The following is a 14,333-nucleotide window of genomic DNA, read 5'->3' as shown; positions in this document are numbered from 1 at the left end:
AATTGGCTAACTACGACCATCAAAAGCCACGTCGGTGCGGTTTAAGTGCTACCATTCGCTTTTTTCATCCTGATTATCACAAGTGCGTCTATTTCCCGGCACATAAAAGCTATGTTCATTTCGATACTATCAGCATCCAGACAAAGGGTTATCAGTAATGCAATGTGATTAATCTTAAAATGCGTCTTTCTTATCATCGTTCTTACTGAATGAAGCTTCGTGCAGCAGTCTCAAGTTCAGTGCTGAAGTGAACCCATGACATTCGCGATGCGTGTACTCTTATCACTAATATTACTCCTGGCAGCATCGAAAAGTAGAGCTATTCAAGTGAAAACTGACCAATCTGACCGATATCGATGCGGACAGCGCCCGATTAACACGGTTGCAGTGATTACAGCTGGGCAGACCACTCAGCCCGGTGAATTCCCATGGCACGCTGCCATTTACCGGATGGAACAGTTGGGAAGTTCGTACATTTGCGGTGGCTTCTTAATCAGTGATCGTATGACAATCACGGCAGCACATTGCGTCACAAATCCCAACGGATTTAAGGTTGTTCCTAGTGGTATCTCGGTTCGCTTGGGAATGTTTGAGCTAATTACTGTGAGTAAAAGTACGCAAGAACATCGAGTGGAGAAAATCTATCGACATGAAAACTATACGGCCAGCTCTTATCGGCACGATATTGCGGTGTTACTTCTACATACCATTGCTGAGTTCAACGAATACATCCAACCGATTTGCCTTTGGGACACCAACGAGTACGGCGATGGTGGTGAACTTGTTGGAGTTGTAGCCGGATGGGGTCTAACCGAGTATGAGATGTTGGCGAGCACTTTGAAGTCGACGGAAATGCCGATGGTTAGCTTCCTGGAATGCCTGGATGGGGACCGTAACTTATTTTCTCAGGTTCTCTTTGATGGAATGTTTTGTGCTGGTTTAAGAAATGGTAAAGTTGATTGAAGTTTGAAGGAATGAACTATAACTCCCGCGGAAAATCTTGCTAGGAACGAACGTGTGTAACGGCGATAGCGGGGGCGCTTTTGCAGTGAAAGTGAATGGATCGTGGGTTGCGCGTGGTATCATTTCTTTCACTGGATTGAGAGAAAACACCGTCTCATTGTGTAATCCTCGCAGTTTTGCTGGATTCGTCAACATCCCTCGATATGTGGAATGGATAGAGAAAGTGGCAAACTTGGATCGATTCATAATAATCGACAATCCTGCAGTGAATAGCCCACGAGAACATACCGGCGTTTCTAGTTCCACCGTAGCACCATCCGAATCGCCGAGTAGAATGAGTGAGAAAAGTATTGAAATAAATCATCTTCCCTCCTTTATTCGCTCGCATCATGTCTGTTCCGTTTCCTCATAGAATGTGCGGAATATAAAAACGGGTCCCAGGAATTGTCCTACTTGGCGTACGTTGCGAGGGATACTCCATTCATGCGCGTGATTGATTGTTTCGTTATAGTGATAAGTAAACGCTTTCTAATCTCAACAGCAGGCTGTCGTTCACTCCATGTTTCCGATAAAAGTTCAGGTGGGTTCAGGACTTGATATATGATTATTTGCTAAAAGTACAAAACGAGATAATAAATCGAATATTTTTATACTCTTCTTTTATCCTTCTACCAAATCGTATTCTGGTTCCACACACAGAAGACGAACAATTCGTTGTTATCGAAACGGAAGGTCAAGCGTTTCACTACGAAATAGAAGATTTTCATCAACATCCCGAATTTTCCCGCAGTCCGACAGACGAAAACAACCTCGCACTAATTGAGCTGAAACGGAACACATCGTATGACTTCAATTTCCATCTTTTTATCTCAACACGGTTTATTAGAGAAGTTTATTAAGTACATTTCCAGGTTATCCACCGGTCAGTTCGTGTGTCTGTGGAGCGACAAGGATTTCGATGTAGGAAAAATTTTCCTGTATTCAGCTACGGGAATGGTGAAAGGATTCGGAGCATCCAAACCGGCGGCAAAATGCTTCAATCAACTGATAGCACCATCAATAATGATACGAAGTCCAGCAGACGGCGTATATCATCTTGTGGGAGTCATTGTTAGCAGCACATGCACAAAAATTCGTTTTATTAAGTTGCAGCAATTTATTCCTTGGATTGAGAGCATTGTGTGGAAATAGGGATGCTGCATATTTTTGAATGGAGCTTCACCAGGGATTTCGTAGGGATGCCACATGTTTTGGTGAAATGGCTATATAAGGAAGTAGGCTGTTGACTGTTTTTGTCTACAAATTCATGTTTATGCATGTTCATATTATCCAAATTTTCGGCGAATTGTAGTGTCTTCTTCATAGGGATTCAATATAATTGATGGTTTTCAATAAATAATTTCAATTTTTCCATATCCACTGGGGTGTGAAGCAGCCACGCTTTCCACTCAACCAACAGTGCCATGTCCATGTTTTTTTATATTTAAGTTATTTGTATAAATGTCAGTTTCGACGGCTGCGATCTGCCAGGAGATTAGTTGCCGTTAAATATCTTTCTCCGGAAAAAAACTAGCTCACAGACCGGCGGCCTCAAGTATCTCAGCCAAGAATTGGATCGCAGGGTACCTGCTCCAACGTCGTAATGTGTGACAGAACACAAAACGCTAAAGGCTATATCTTCCAGTTCATAAGTGAACGTTTGGTATTTTTTAATTACTGTAAAATAAGTAATGATGATGAAATGTGTATGATGATAATAATGATGAACCACTAAAATGGCATAACAAAATCATGCGACAATACCTCGGACATGCAAACTTGTAAATAGGCATATATTTTAGTGACCATTCATGAATTATGTCACCGTTTTAGGATGACGGAGGGGAATCGTAAATTTGTTACAATTCGGGTGAGTAAGGCAGAACGTGACGAAATATGTTCCCACTATATTTTTAAATAATTCATTGCGCACTAATGAAGGGGGCGTGAAACATTTGTGACAATTTATGAGATGTGGGGGTCAATTTAGACAGTAGCATAATACTTATATGAAAGGTTCGTCATATTCGATTTTCCAACTACTTTCAATATGACGACGTGAAGAGTAAATTTGCCGCATAAATGAAACAATCCCTTCTGATGCTTTCAAAAGGTTTTTTATCAGACTATGGAAGAAAAAGGTATTTACTCATTATCGCCGTCGATACAAATGCCCATCACAACTGTTTGAATATCGATATAAGAAGCTCTGAACTGATGAATGTAAGTAACATATAGGTATCTACATTTATGCTGCGTATTTTCACGATATAACGGGTAACAGAACCAGTAGTGTAGCCAGGAGAGGTGCGTTGGGGTTAACCCTCCCCCCAAACTAAAATTAATCGTGTTGAAAAAAAATTGATGATGACTAATTTAATTAAATATTGTACACAGTATTGTTGGAAGAAAATTGTCTGTTTATAATGATTTGACTAATTAATTCTCCTAGAAGTAATTACGAGAATTATTTCTTCAAAAACAAATAGTAATAGACATCGTGTCTCTAGCAAATTTGTTGACTCTTATTAAGAACAACTTTGTTGAAGGTATGAGCACTACGTGTAAGAAGTATATCGAGCTATAAAATGATATTTACGAAGTGTTATACTTAAGGCTAGTTTTTTTAACATAGCTTTTTATTATGAGCTTCACAAACTCAAACCTTTGATAAATCGTAAATTTTATTGTTTATTAACAGTATAATAGATTGATCATAAACAGTAATACCATAATAACTTAGTTTAACGGTTTGACTTGTTTTTACTCCGGGATCACTGTACGACGCCAGCTGAAATGTGCGCAAAAAACTGAAAATTATCGTAGCACGGTGTCTTTGTCCAACAACTTTATTCAAAAAAAATTCGGCATCTGTAAAACTTCGGGATATGAAAGAGTGGACTTTTCCCTTTCATTTGAAAGTAATATTAAAATATTCTGTCGGGGGGTCTAGAACAACTTTTTATTTTAAAGTTTTTTGATTGAAAACTTAAGCTTTTTAATGAGATTAATTCGCCTTTTTGCTACTAATTGGTACTATAGACATTCAAAAAATACTAAAAGTGAGAATCTGATGAACAATCCCATTGTCTACAACTTCGTAGAATGCTATAGATCGATATTAAATCACCCGAGAAAGTTATTAAAATTTTATCAGTTTTAGGCGTGTGGGGGGCCTATGGATTAAGAAGTCGATTAACAAGGACTTACAAAAAATGTTGGGTTCAAATGAACAGTAAATTCAGATAAATTTCAATTTATGCAAAGTCCCATTCTCAGCAGAAAAAATATATTTTCAGATTTCTCCGGGTCATGAGCGAAAATGACACTTATGAACAAGGAGATGTAGAAAGGTGTTGACCAAATTTATTCGATAATCTTATACCTTTTCGAGATGTTGATTAATGTAGTAACGGATTTTATAATGCCTTTTTCATTTCTTTTCTCGCTCTAGGGGATAGCTTATGTAAACTAGAATGGCTCTTCTTCCTGATCCTATCCTACCTGGTAAAATACAATTGGCTTAAATTCAAAGCTTTATATTTGAATGATCTAAAGTAGACAGTTTGAGTCATTGTAATAAACTACGGATTTTATTGCAATTTTGGGTTGAGAATCTTGTTTGTCTTTATCAACATTAAAAGATTGAAAAAGAAAAAAAAACTCTTCGAGTTTGGGATCCATGTTTGTTATCTGTTGGGGTAGATTCATTTCATTAGAATTTATAGATGCAGATTTTTGCTTGTCCTGAAATTTTATTTCCAAATCACATTTCACATAATCTTAGAAAAAAGAACAAAACCATGTTTCATAATTTCCTTTAAGAAAAAATTCCGAAGTCGTTTCTCGTTGAACATGGATCACAACAGAAAACGAACAAAAAAATATCAGGCTGGACCATACATTCATTAAATTCTCAAAGTAATAATACAAGTCTGTTTATTGAAGATTTCTCTCATAATATGGGATAATAGGAAAAGGATAAGGTTATGCAAGATCAAAGACAACATATCAAGAAGACAGAGCTGCCAGTTCAGTTCAGAATCTGATGACATTAAAAGCAACACGTCTTTCGGGTAAAGGTGATACTTTCTACATCTACTATTATATTGAGATCGCTATCTTCGTACAATAGACAAAACCTTTATTTCTCATTTACTATTGCGATTTCTGTTCAATGTACAGCGATTCCAAAAAGTTAACCAACTTGAACATAAATCTCATCGAATTATTTTTCTATTTTTCATGAAACTGTCAATCAGGATTCTCAATCGAAATCAAATCAAATGACTGAATATCTAATCGAGTTTGATGAAATATAAAGTTAAGAATTAGGCCAAATATATCCCACAAGATGCTAATGAGCAAAAAGGTTGATTCAAGATTATATCAAGCATACTCCAGAATGAGTGAAGAAAAAAAGAAGAAACAAATATATCTGTGACAGAAAAAAAAACTGTTTCATTTTGCTACATTGCCCAGCCTCTTTCAAAAGAGTCTTAATTTCGTTCAAATTTTATCTACTCTTCTCTATATCTCCATGCTCCTAAAATGTCATTGCATAAAACGGTGGAATCTGGAATTATGTTTTTACGCTTAAAGGTGGGACTTTGCTAGCATTCAGGTTCTTATGCTAGCATTCAGGTTCTTATGTTAAAATAAGGCAGTCCATTTTTTTACAAATAAAAATATTTTTGGAATAAAGCTTCTTAACCAATTGGCCCCGTGCGAATCTAGAAACTTTAATGAAAATTTAATAGCTTTCTCTGGCGATTTTAGATCGCGATGTAGTTTTTCACAATGTTGTACACAATGAAATTGTCCATCAGATTCTCACTTTTGGTAATATTTAAATGTCTAAAGTACTACCTAGGGGCAAAAATGTGAACCAGTTTTATTGAAAACCTAAGTTTTCAAACAAAAAACTTTAAAATAAAAAGTTGTTCTGCAGCCCCCGACAGAATATTTTAATTTTACTTTCAAATGAAAGGGAAAAGCCCATTCTATCACATGCTGAAGTTTTAGCGATGCCGATTTTTTTCGAATAAAATCGTTCTACCAAACACACCGTGGTAGAGGGTCTTTTCCCGAAGCATGAACCAAACGCATGGCCGCCTACGCCGTACGGTGCATGCAAACGGTGAAAGTTCTGGTGACAATCGTGTCTTCAATGACAAGCTCTTTATAGTAGCAGGAGGATTGAACGCGAAAAAAGCTCCTAGTGTAGATGGTATCCCCAACGTGGTCCTGATGACCACGATTCTGACGTTCCGGACATGTTTAAGATAGTTCTAGAGAGATAGGCAGATGGAAGATCCAGTAGGTGCCGCCAAAATCAGTGAAATCACCAGGAGATCCATCGTCGTATTGGTCGATATGTATACTGGACTGGTAAACTTCTGGAAACGGTCTTCCTCAACAGGCTGAAAAACTATGCTGAAAGTCAGAACGGATTATCGCAGCGCAGTTCGGACTTCGGAAAGATATGTCGACGGTAGAAGCACAGTCATGGCAAGTCGACTAGAGTGTATGTAATGCATAACCGAGTGTTAACACTGCAACTGCCCAGTGAAGTCGAGATCGTTGGCTTTGCAGATGACATTGTCTTGATGGTAACCGGCGAGACCCTTTAGAAGATGGAGATGTTGACGGAAGAGGCAATAGATGTCGTAAAAACCTGGATGATTGACGTCAAGTTGCAGCTAGCTCACCACAAGACAGAGGTAGTGCTGGTCAGCAACCGTAAAAAAAATAGCGCAACGTGATCAGTATCGGTAGACACTCAATCCTACCGATATGTTCGCTGGAGCACCTGGGCGTGATGGTCGACGGCGGTTAAATTACAACAGCCATGTCGACCATGAATGTGAGAAGACTGCGAGGACAACTAACGCATTTGCAAGGATCACTCCAAACATTGGATGAGTAAGATGCAGCACGAGACGTCTCCTGGCGGGTGTCTCATCCTCAATACTGAGGTATAGCGTACCGGTCTGGGCTGCTGCACTGAATTCAAAGCAGAACCGATCCAAGTTGACAAGCACGTTTCACTTAATGGCAGTTCGTGTCGCCAGTGCACAGTGGTCCAAAATGCAAATTTAGCAGGAATTTTAACTTTTTGCTAAAATTAAATGACTTAGCTTTACAACATGTTTGGCAAAGTTGTTGTACTTTGCAAGGCCCTTCTTTTTGTTTAAACCGAGGGGTGGTTCTAAATTTAGCAATATGTACAATAGAACTTTTTAACGGTTTGAGATAGAGCTTTACTGTCTTCGATGAAGTTGTAGAGCAATACATTGTAGACAAATTTGCTGAAGACATGAAAGCTCTAGCTTTCATATTTTCCATTGCACGAGAAATTCAAATGTAAGCTTTAGGGTGTTCCTTAAAAAAACGGTTTTATTTCTATAACTTTTTAAGTTTTTATTTTACGCTAAAGTACCCTTTGGACAACTTAAAGATTATTTTAGGGCGCATAATTTGCTTTAAATCTCCAACTACTTAAATTTTTTCGTTTTAAAGTTATAAGAACTTTTATATAAAAAATATAACTTTTCAAATAGAATTATCTTCGATTTGGGCACTCAACATTGAATACTGTTGCTTTCATATGAAATAGCATGCTTTGTAGTATAGATCACCAAAAAATGGCAAATACGATTTTTTCTTATCTTGCAATATTTACTCAAAAAATTGGTTATTTTTAGTAAAAAGTATATATAACTTTCTAACGAGCGAAGCTAGAGGTTCAATATATTAAGACAAATTGTTCTCCTTCAAAATATCTGAAAGTATTTATAAAGTGATCTTAATGAAAAATCAAAACTGCAAAAGTTATACAAAGAAAACCATTTTTTTAAGAAACACCCTAAATTTTTTGGTAAATTTCTTGTAAAATGAAAAGTATACGACATAGAGTTTCAGTGTCTTCGACAAAGTTTTTCAAAATTTCAATATCTTGAATTTTGTGGAAGACAACGAAACTCTATCTCGAACCATTAAAAAGTTATTTTTCTGATTTTAAAAAAGTTAGAACCACCCTACCCACTATTTAAAATAATAGAAAAGTATTGTAAAGTGCAATATTTTATCATGAAAACGAAACTACATTTTTAATATTGTTCACCGTGAAAGTAATTTAAATGTATTACAAAGAGTCAATTCATGAAAAATCAAATTTTTAATATAACTTTTTCAGTTTTCATTTTTTTGCAACTTATCCTTCAGATGTTTTTCAGAGTTTTTGAAGACGAACATTTTCTTCTAATACATCAAAACTCTAGCTTTTATTGTTCAGAAGATATAAGCACTTAATATTTCAAATATAGATTTTTTAAAATCAATTTTATGAAATTTTGAAAAATACCGTATTCGCCATTTTTTGCTCAATTATAACTCTAATCATGACCTTATTTATAGTTCAAAAAGAATTATCTTTTATTTGCCCCAAATGAGTGATATTGTCATTCAAAACAACCCCATTTTTGGCGAAAAAGTGCTCATAACTTTTCAACGCAAAAGCTAGATATATAGTGCCATGAAACAAATTATTCGCCTTGAAACAATCATAAAGTTGTCTGAAGACTACTTCAGTTTTAAATGAATACAGCAAAAGTTATTGGAATAAAACTGTATTTCGAAGAAACACCCTAAGCTCCGACTTTAAATTTATTGTAAAATAAAAAAGTATGACAGATAGAGCTTACATGTCTTCAGCAAACTTTTCCAAAATTTGTCGTTCTACAACTTCGCTGAAGGCCGTTTGGCTCTAGCTAGAATGATTAAAAAGTTAATTTTTTGATCTTGGTAAAATTAGAACCACCCTAACTATTGTTTTAACAAAAAGAGGGGGCGCATAAAGTACGAAAACTTCTCCAAAGACTTAATAAGGCTAAGTTGTTTAGCTTTAGTAAAATCCTAAAATTCCTGATAAATTTGCATTCTGTACCACTGTGCAGTGCATACAGAACGATATCATCGGAGGTGGTACGCGTCATTGCCGGGATGTTTCCAATCTGCAACACCCTGGCTGAGGACGTGGGAATGCAAGGAAACTGCCTAGAGCAGACTCGTTACTTAAGTGGCAACGCGGAGAAAGGAAGGTGGACCAACCGATTCATGCCAAATGTGTTGATTTGGGTACATAGGAGTCATGGAGAGGTGACCTTCCATTTGACACAGTTTGAGTTGCGATGCATTTGCATTATGTGGAGCTTGGTTGACTTCCGATACAGATCTCAACTTCCACAATTTTAATATTATTCGCCTGGACTCTATGGAGAAGTGCTTTTGGGGATCAACAGGTGCAACGTGTACGCGGAGATGGCCGCTGCGTATAAGACCATCCGAGACAACGGGTAACCCGCTTGCTATCGACAATACGCGACGTTAGAAATGCGAATGCAGAGTTTGATGAAAGGCAAGAAACGTAGTTACTGGCGCCGGTTCGTTGACAGACTAACGAGAGAGACATCAATGAGCACTCTTTGGGGCACGACTCGGCGTTTGCGAAACCGAAACAGTACTAACTAGAGCGCGGAACATACAAACCGTTGGATATTCGATTTCGCCAAAAAGGTTTGTCCGGATTCCGCTCCGGCACAGAAGATCTACCTCGCCGCGTCCCCTCACGATAACGCGAACGAAACACCTTTTTCGATGGTGGAGTTCTCAATTGCTCTCTTGTTGTGTAACAATAAAGCTTCAGGGCCAAAAAGAATCAAATTCAACATGTTGAAGAATCTGCCACACCCTGCCAAGAGACGCTTGTTAAACTTATTTAATAAGTTTCTTGAGGCTAACATTGTCCTACACGTGACAAGTGAAGGCCGTTGCCATCCAAAAATCAGGAAAACCAGCCTCCGACAACAATTCGTATCGACCGATCGCAATGCTTTTCTGTATCCGGAAGTTCGACAATTGGGTCGAAGCAAATGGCCTACTGTCAGATACACAATTTGGCTTTCGCAAAGGCAAAGGGACGAACGATTATCTTGCATTGATCTCAACCAAGAGCTCTGGTTCGACTAGAAAGGTACATGGGGATGCCACATTAGGTATCTGAAACAGAAATGCCAACAAAGGATCAACTTTCTTCGTACAATAACCGGAACATGGTGGGGCGCCCAGTGCACTGCCAACCCAGGAAACCTAATTAGGTTTTATCCAACAGCGACACTGTCGGTAATGTAATACGGATACTTCTGCTTTCGCTCCGCTGCGAACATACATTTCATCAAACTCGAAAGAATTCAGTATCATTGTTTGCGTATCGCCTTTGGGTGCATGCAGTTGACACATACGATGAGTCTCGAAGTCCAGTCGGGCGTTCTCCAGCTAAAAATCTATTTTGAGAACTCTCATTTCGATTGCTCAATCGATGCGATATCTTGAACCCGGTGGTGATTGAAAATTTCGAAAGGCTTGTTGAGCTCAATTCTCAGACCCGTTTCATGTCCCTGTACTTTGACTATATGGCGCAGAATATTAATCCTTCTTCTTACAATCTCAACCGTGTGCATTTCATAAATACTTCTGAATCTACTGTTTTCTTCGACACATCCATGAAAGACGAGATTAGTGGAATTCCGGACCACATACGCCCACAAGTGGTTCCAAACATATTTTATAATAAATTCCGAGAAGTCGACTGCTCTAAGATGTATTATACTGACGGATCAAACCTCGAAGGATCCGCTGGCTTCGGTATTTTCAATCAAAAGTTCTCCGCCTCCTACAAACTCAGTGATCCTGCTTCAGTGGGTGCGCGACGTTAGGCATACATACGTTAGGCATACGTACGATAGGCATAATGGACGTTAGGCATAATGGACGATTGGCATAATGTACGTTAGGCATAATTCACAAAAAATATAAAAATAATCGCAAGGTTTTCTTTATTGTAGAGACTTCAATCTTATGCTCATTTTGCGAGTTAGAAGCTTTAATGTATAAAATCGCATACCTTCGAGAGACAGCAAAATGAAAAACACCAATCGAGATATTTATTACTTACAAGTGTTGAATTTGTTTTATATTTTTTCCATGGATGCGCTGAATGCTTTCTTCATTTGAGAGAAAAGTTTTGAATCAAGCCCATTTCAAGTTTGTTGGATGTATTATCAATACTATTATATCCAAATATTGACCAATAAAGAGTAATAATGAACAGCCATCATGTTATGAAAACTTGCAGTGTTACAGACAGCATCAGCATTAGCGTACGGATGTTACGTTTGTACCGAAACCTTTATTGTTGCGGTATGTCTTCACAGTACACGGAAAAACTCTGTTTCGTATCTGACAGTTTCCGTAGTTTTATCTTTGGTGGCCTCGAGAATATAATCATTGGACTGAATAATATGGGAGATAATCAATATAGAAGCAACACATTTATCATTCTTTCTTTCGTGAACTGTTCGTCAAGATATATATTATCTTCTTGGACAATTGCACCATGCATGTATGTAAGAACCAATCAAAGTTAATGTGCGTTAATCATACCTTAACACAAATGAGATTGATTTTATTATTTTGTTTTATATATTTATTTGAAGCAGGTAAAAGCCTCATAGACCTAGGTTTCATTCAAAATCTCTCTCCAACAGGCATAAAACCTCCTTATTTTTACAAACAGATTAATCTATTTTAGTTAGGTGCAATTTATCGGTTGTGTGTCGAGTAATACACACAGGTTGTATATCTGTATGCCAAGCATTCGGTTTTCTTCGTTAATTTGAGCAAAGATTTCTTCAAGTATATACAGTAGAATAAAATTATGATCGAGTTTGATCAGCTTCTGTTAAATTATGTTGAGTGATACTTCAATATGGTAATTTATGCCTAACGACCATTATGCCAATCGTCCATTATGCTTAACGTCTTTAGGTCTAACTTCCATTATGCCTAACTTACGTATGCCAAACGTCCGTATGCCTAACGTATTTATGCCTAATGGGGTACACCTACTTCAGTTTACGCCCCAGAACTAGCTGCTATTCAGTAACCCCTGGAGTCATTGACACATTACCCGCAGACCATTACTTCATCGTTTCGGATAACCTCAGTTCCATTGACGCTATTCGCTCGATGAAACATGGAAAGCACTTCTCGTATTTTTTGGGGAAAATACGGTAGCTACTGTATGCTTTATCAGGCAAATCTTTCCAGATTACCTTGGTGTAGGTCACTTCTCATTGCTTCATTCCGGGCAATGAAAAGGCGGACTCCTTAGCTAAGGTGGGTGCCCTGGAAGGTGACGTTTATGAAAGACCAATTTGCTTCAACAATTATTTCAGTATTACTCATCAGAGAATCCTCGAAAGTTGGCAAACTTCGTGGAGCAATGGGGAACTAGGAAGGTGGCTACATTCGATAATCCTCAAGGTATCGACGAAACCTTGGTTCAAGGGGATGGATGTGGGTCGTGATTTCATTCGTGTAATGTCTCGACTCATGGCAAACCATTACACGCTGGATACACGCTGGCACATTGTCTGGGTATGCAGCGAGTACAGTTCCGCTAGGTCTCAGCTAATGGACACCCTCCGGGCCCGAGGAAGGCCACCTAGCGTCCCGGTTCGATATACCACCTTCCTAAAAACCATCAATATAAAAATTTAACTGCCCCTTTTATTTTTCTGATCATTCTCAGAAGTGCATGCGACTCCAAGGCGACACAAAACATCTCCGTCGAATGAGCCAACAAACACGGGACCTGCAGCACAAACATCACACGCACAACTCAAAGTGTTGCCGATCCACATCTGAGCTGCACTACGAAATCATCTGGAGAAGCCTCTGCCGTCTTGAGGAGAACCACCTGGCTTCCCAGTACATGATTCTTCTTGATGAAGGCAACCCGAGTCTGCAATCTATGCGGTTGCCAACTTTGTCCGTCCTCCCTCCCCTGATTCTCATACCCAGAAGTATCACACCTACCCCCTCAAATATCTTCCAAAAGCATTTATCTCTTGCTGTCTCTTCTAGTTTTACCTATTATATTACATAATCTCGTTGAAAATTCCCAACTGTCACTTAAAAATAACTTAACTCCCCAAATCTTCACAAATTCAATCAAGCCCTCTAGTTATTCCAAGTTTTAAGATAGTTGTAAAACTAAGGGCAACCCCCTTAGTTAAACATTATTTGCTCCAATAATCTCCCTTCCCAAAATGTCAAATCATATTGCCATAAAAACTAAATAACCCCCCTAAAAATCTTACGAAAATTAAATTACCTCCTTGTGTATACGTATAAGATAGCTATAAAATCTCCTTAGCTTCATTTAAAAAAATCAATATGTAATCCCATAGTTTTAAGTAATTTAAAATGTAAAACATAACAAAATTGGCACCTTTAAGCTAACGCAACAGCTGCCCTATCAAATAAACGAATTGCATAAAAAATAAATGAATCATTTAGTTATTATGATTAAACCGGTTTATATAGGAATTTCACATGAAACCGCATACTTCAACCCGTAACTAGAACTCCGATTTCAAGGAAATTTAATAGCAGTTAATTGAGATGACGTAGCTTTCATATACTATACTTACTATATTTGAGAAAATCGAGCCAGATATTTCTCAGTAGCAGACGTGAGTTCAATTCAGAAACTTACCTACCTTTTCGAATGTGGGTTTGATTATCAGTGAGGTGAAGCTGTAAATACAAGCAATTTATAACACTTTTATGAAGATTTTTAGATAACATTGCTGATTCTGATTTATATGGGAATTTCATGCGTAATCGCACTCTTCAGACTCCATTCCAATTCCAACTCCGGAGCCGAAAGTTTGAAATTCAATAGCAGCCCATGTAAACGTCGTACCTTTCGTTTTAGACTATGTTTGAAAAAATCGGTTCAGCCATTTCCGAGTAACCAACCGAAGTCGACGAACTGGATCGAATGGTATAAGAAACTCAGCCCTCCGGGCCTCAGTTAAAATGTCGATTTTCAGAGTGACTATATAGCCTTTCTATAGGAGCAAGGGAAAAAGGTTTATATATCACTGAACACTAGTCACAAGCGATCAACGCTGCTAGATAATAAGACGTGGCGCAATTATCTACATAACTGTCTACACTATTTTCGAACTCAACTTGTCCCGTAACCTATACATGTTCACAATACTTGGTCCTTTCAAAACGCTTTGTTGTCCTGTAGGTCTTGAACGGTTTTTAAAAAAAGAAGGCCTGTTAGTTTTCAACAGACATGTAACGCAAATAAAGAGGATTGGAAATTCACAATACACCTCGCCTTCGTTGAATGGTCGAAATTGTAATAAATAACCAAGTCTGTTTTCGGAATCATAAAACACTTCTGTAAA

The 14,333-nt window shown here is 37.9% G+C and overlaps 1 protein-coding gene across 2 annotated transcripts; it reads left to right on the top strand.

Annotated features, from left to right (window-relative positions):
- The first annotated feature begins 252 nt into the window (after nucleotides 1–252).
- On the top strand, nucleotides 253–2,372 carry LOC131682117 (serine protease 55-like). Of its 2 annotated transcripts, none has more exons than XM_058963349.1 (5): nucleotides 253–949; nucleotides 1,008–1,301; nucleotides 1,376–1,543; nucleotides 1,663–1,804; nucleotides 1,875–2,372. In XM_058963349.1, the coding sequence occupies exons 1-5, from the start codon at nucleotides 256–258 to the stop codon at nucleotides 2,152–2,154; spliced, it is 1,578 nt and encodes a 525-aa protein (XP_058819332.1). In that variant the 5' UTR covers nucleotides 253–255; the 3' UTR covers nucleotides 2,155–2,372. The 2 variants fall into 2 exon arrangements, with proteins under 2 accessions (XP_058819332.1, XP_058819331.1); XM_058963348.1 differs by having other exon boundaries at nucleotides 1,008–1,310.
- Nucleotides 2,373–14,333: the final 11,961 nt, after the last annotated feature.

The sequence above is a fragment of the Topomyia yanbarensis genome, chromosome 2 (genome assembly GCF_030247195.1).
Source record: "Topomyia yanbarensis strain Yona2022 chromosome 2, ASM3024719v1, whole genome shotgun sequence".
In the NCBI taxonomy this organism is placed as follows: domain Eukaryota; kingdom Metazoa; phylum Arthropoda; class Insecta; order Diptera; family Culicidae; genus Topomyia; species Topomyia yanbarensis.
The sequence above is the reverse complement of the archived record's forward strand: the minus strand, read 5'-3'. Positions and strand labels throughout refer to the sequence as shown.

Coding starts and splice junctions, on each gene's coding strand:
- LOC131682117 (XM_058963348.1), top strand. CDS start 256: ATGACATTCGCGATGCGTGTACTCTTATCACTAATATTACTCCTGGCA. Junction 1,311..1,375: donor GAGTAGAATGAGTGAGAAAA/GTATTGAAATAA, acceptor GTTTCCTCATAG/AATGTGCGGAATATAAAAAC. Junction 1,544..1,662: donor TGTTTCCGATAAAAGTTCAG/GTGGGTTCAGGA, acceptor TTCCACACACAG/AAGACGAACAATTCGTTGTT.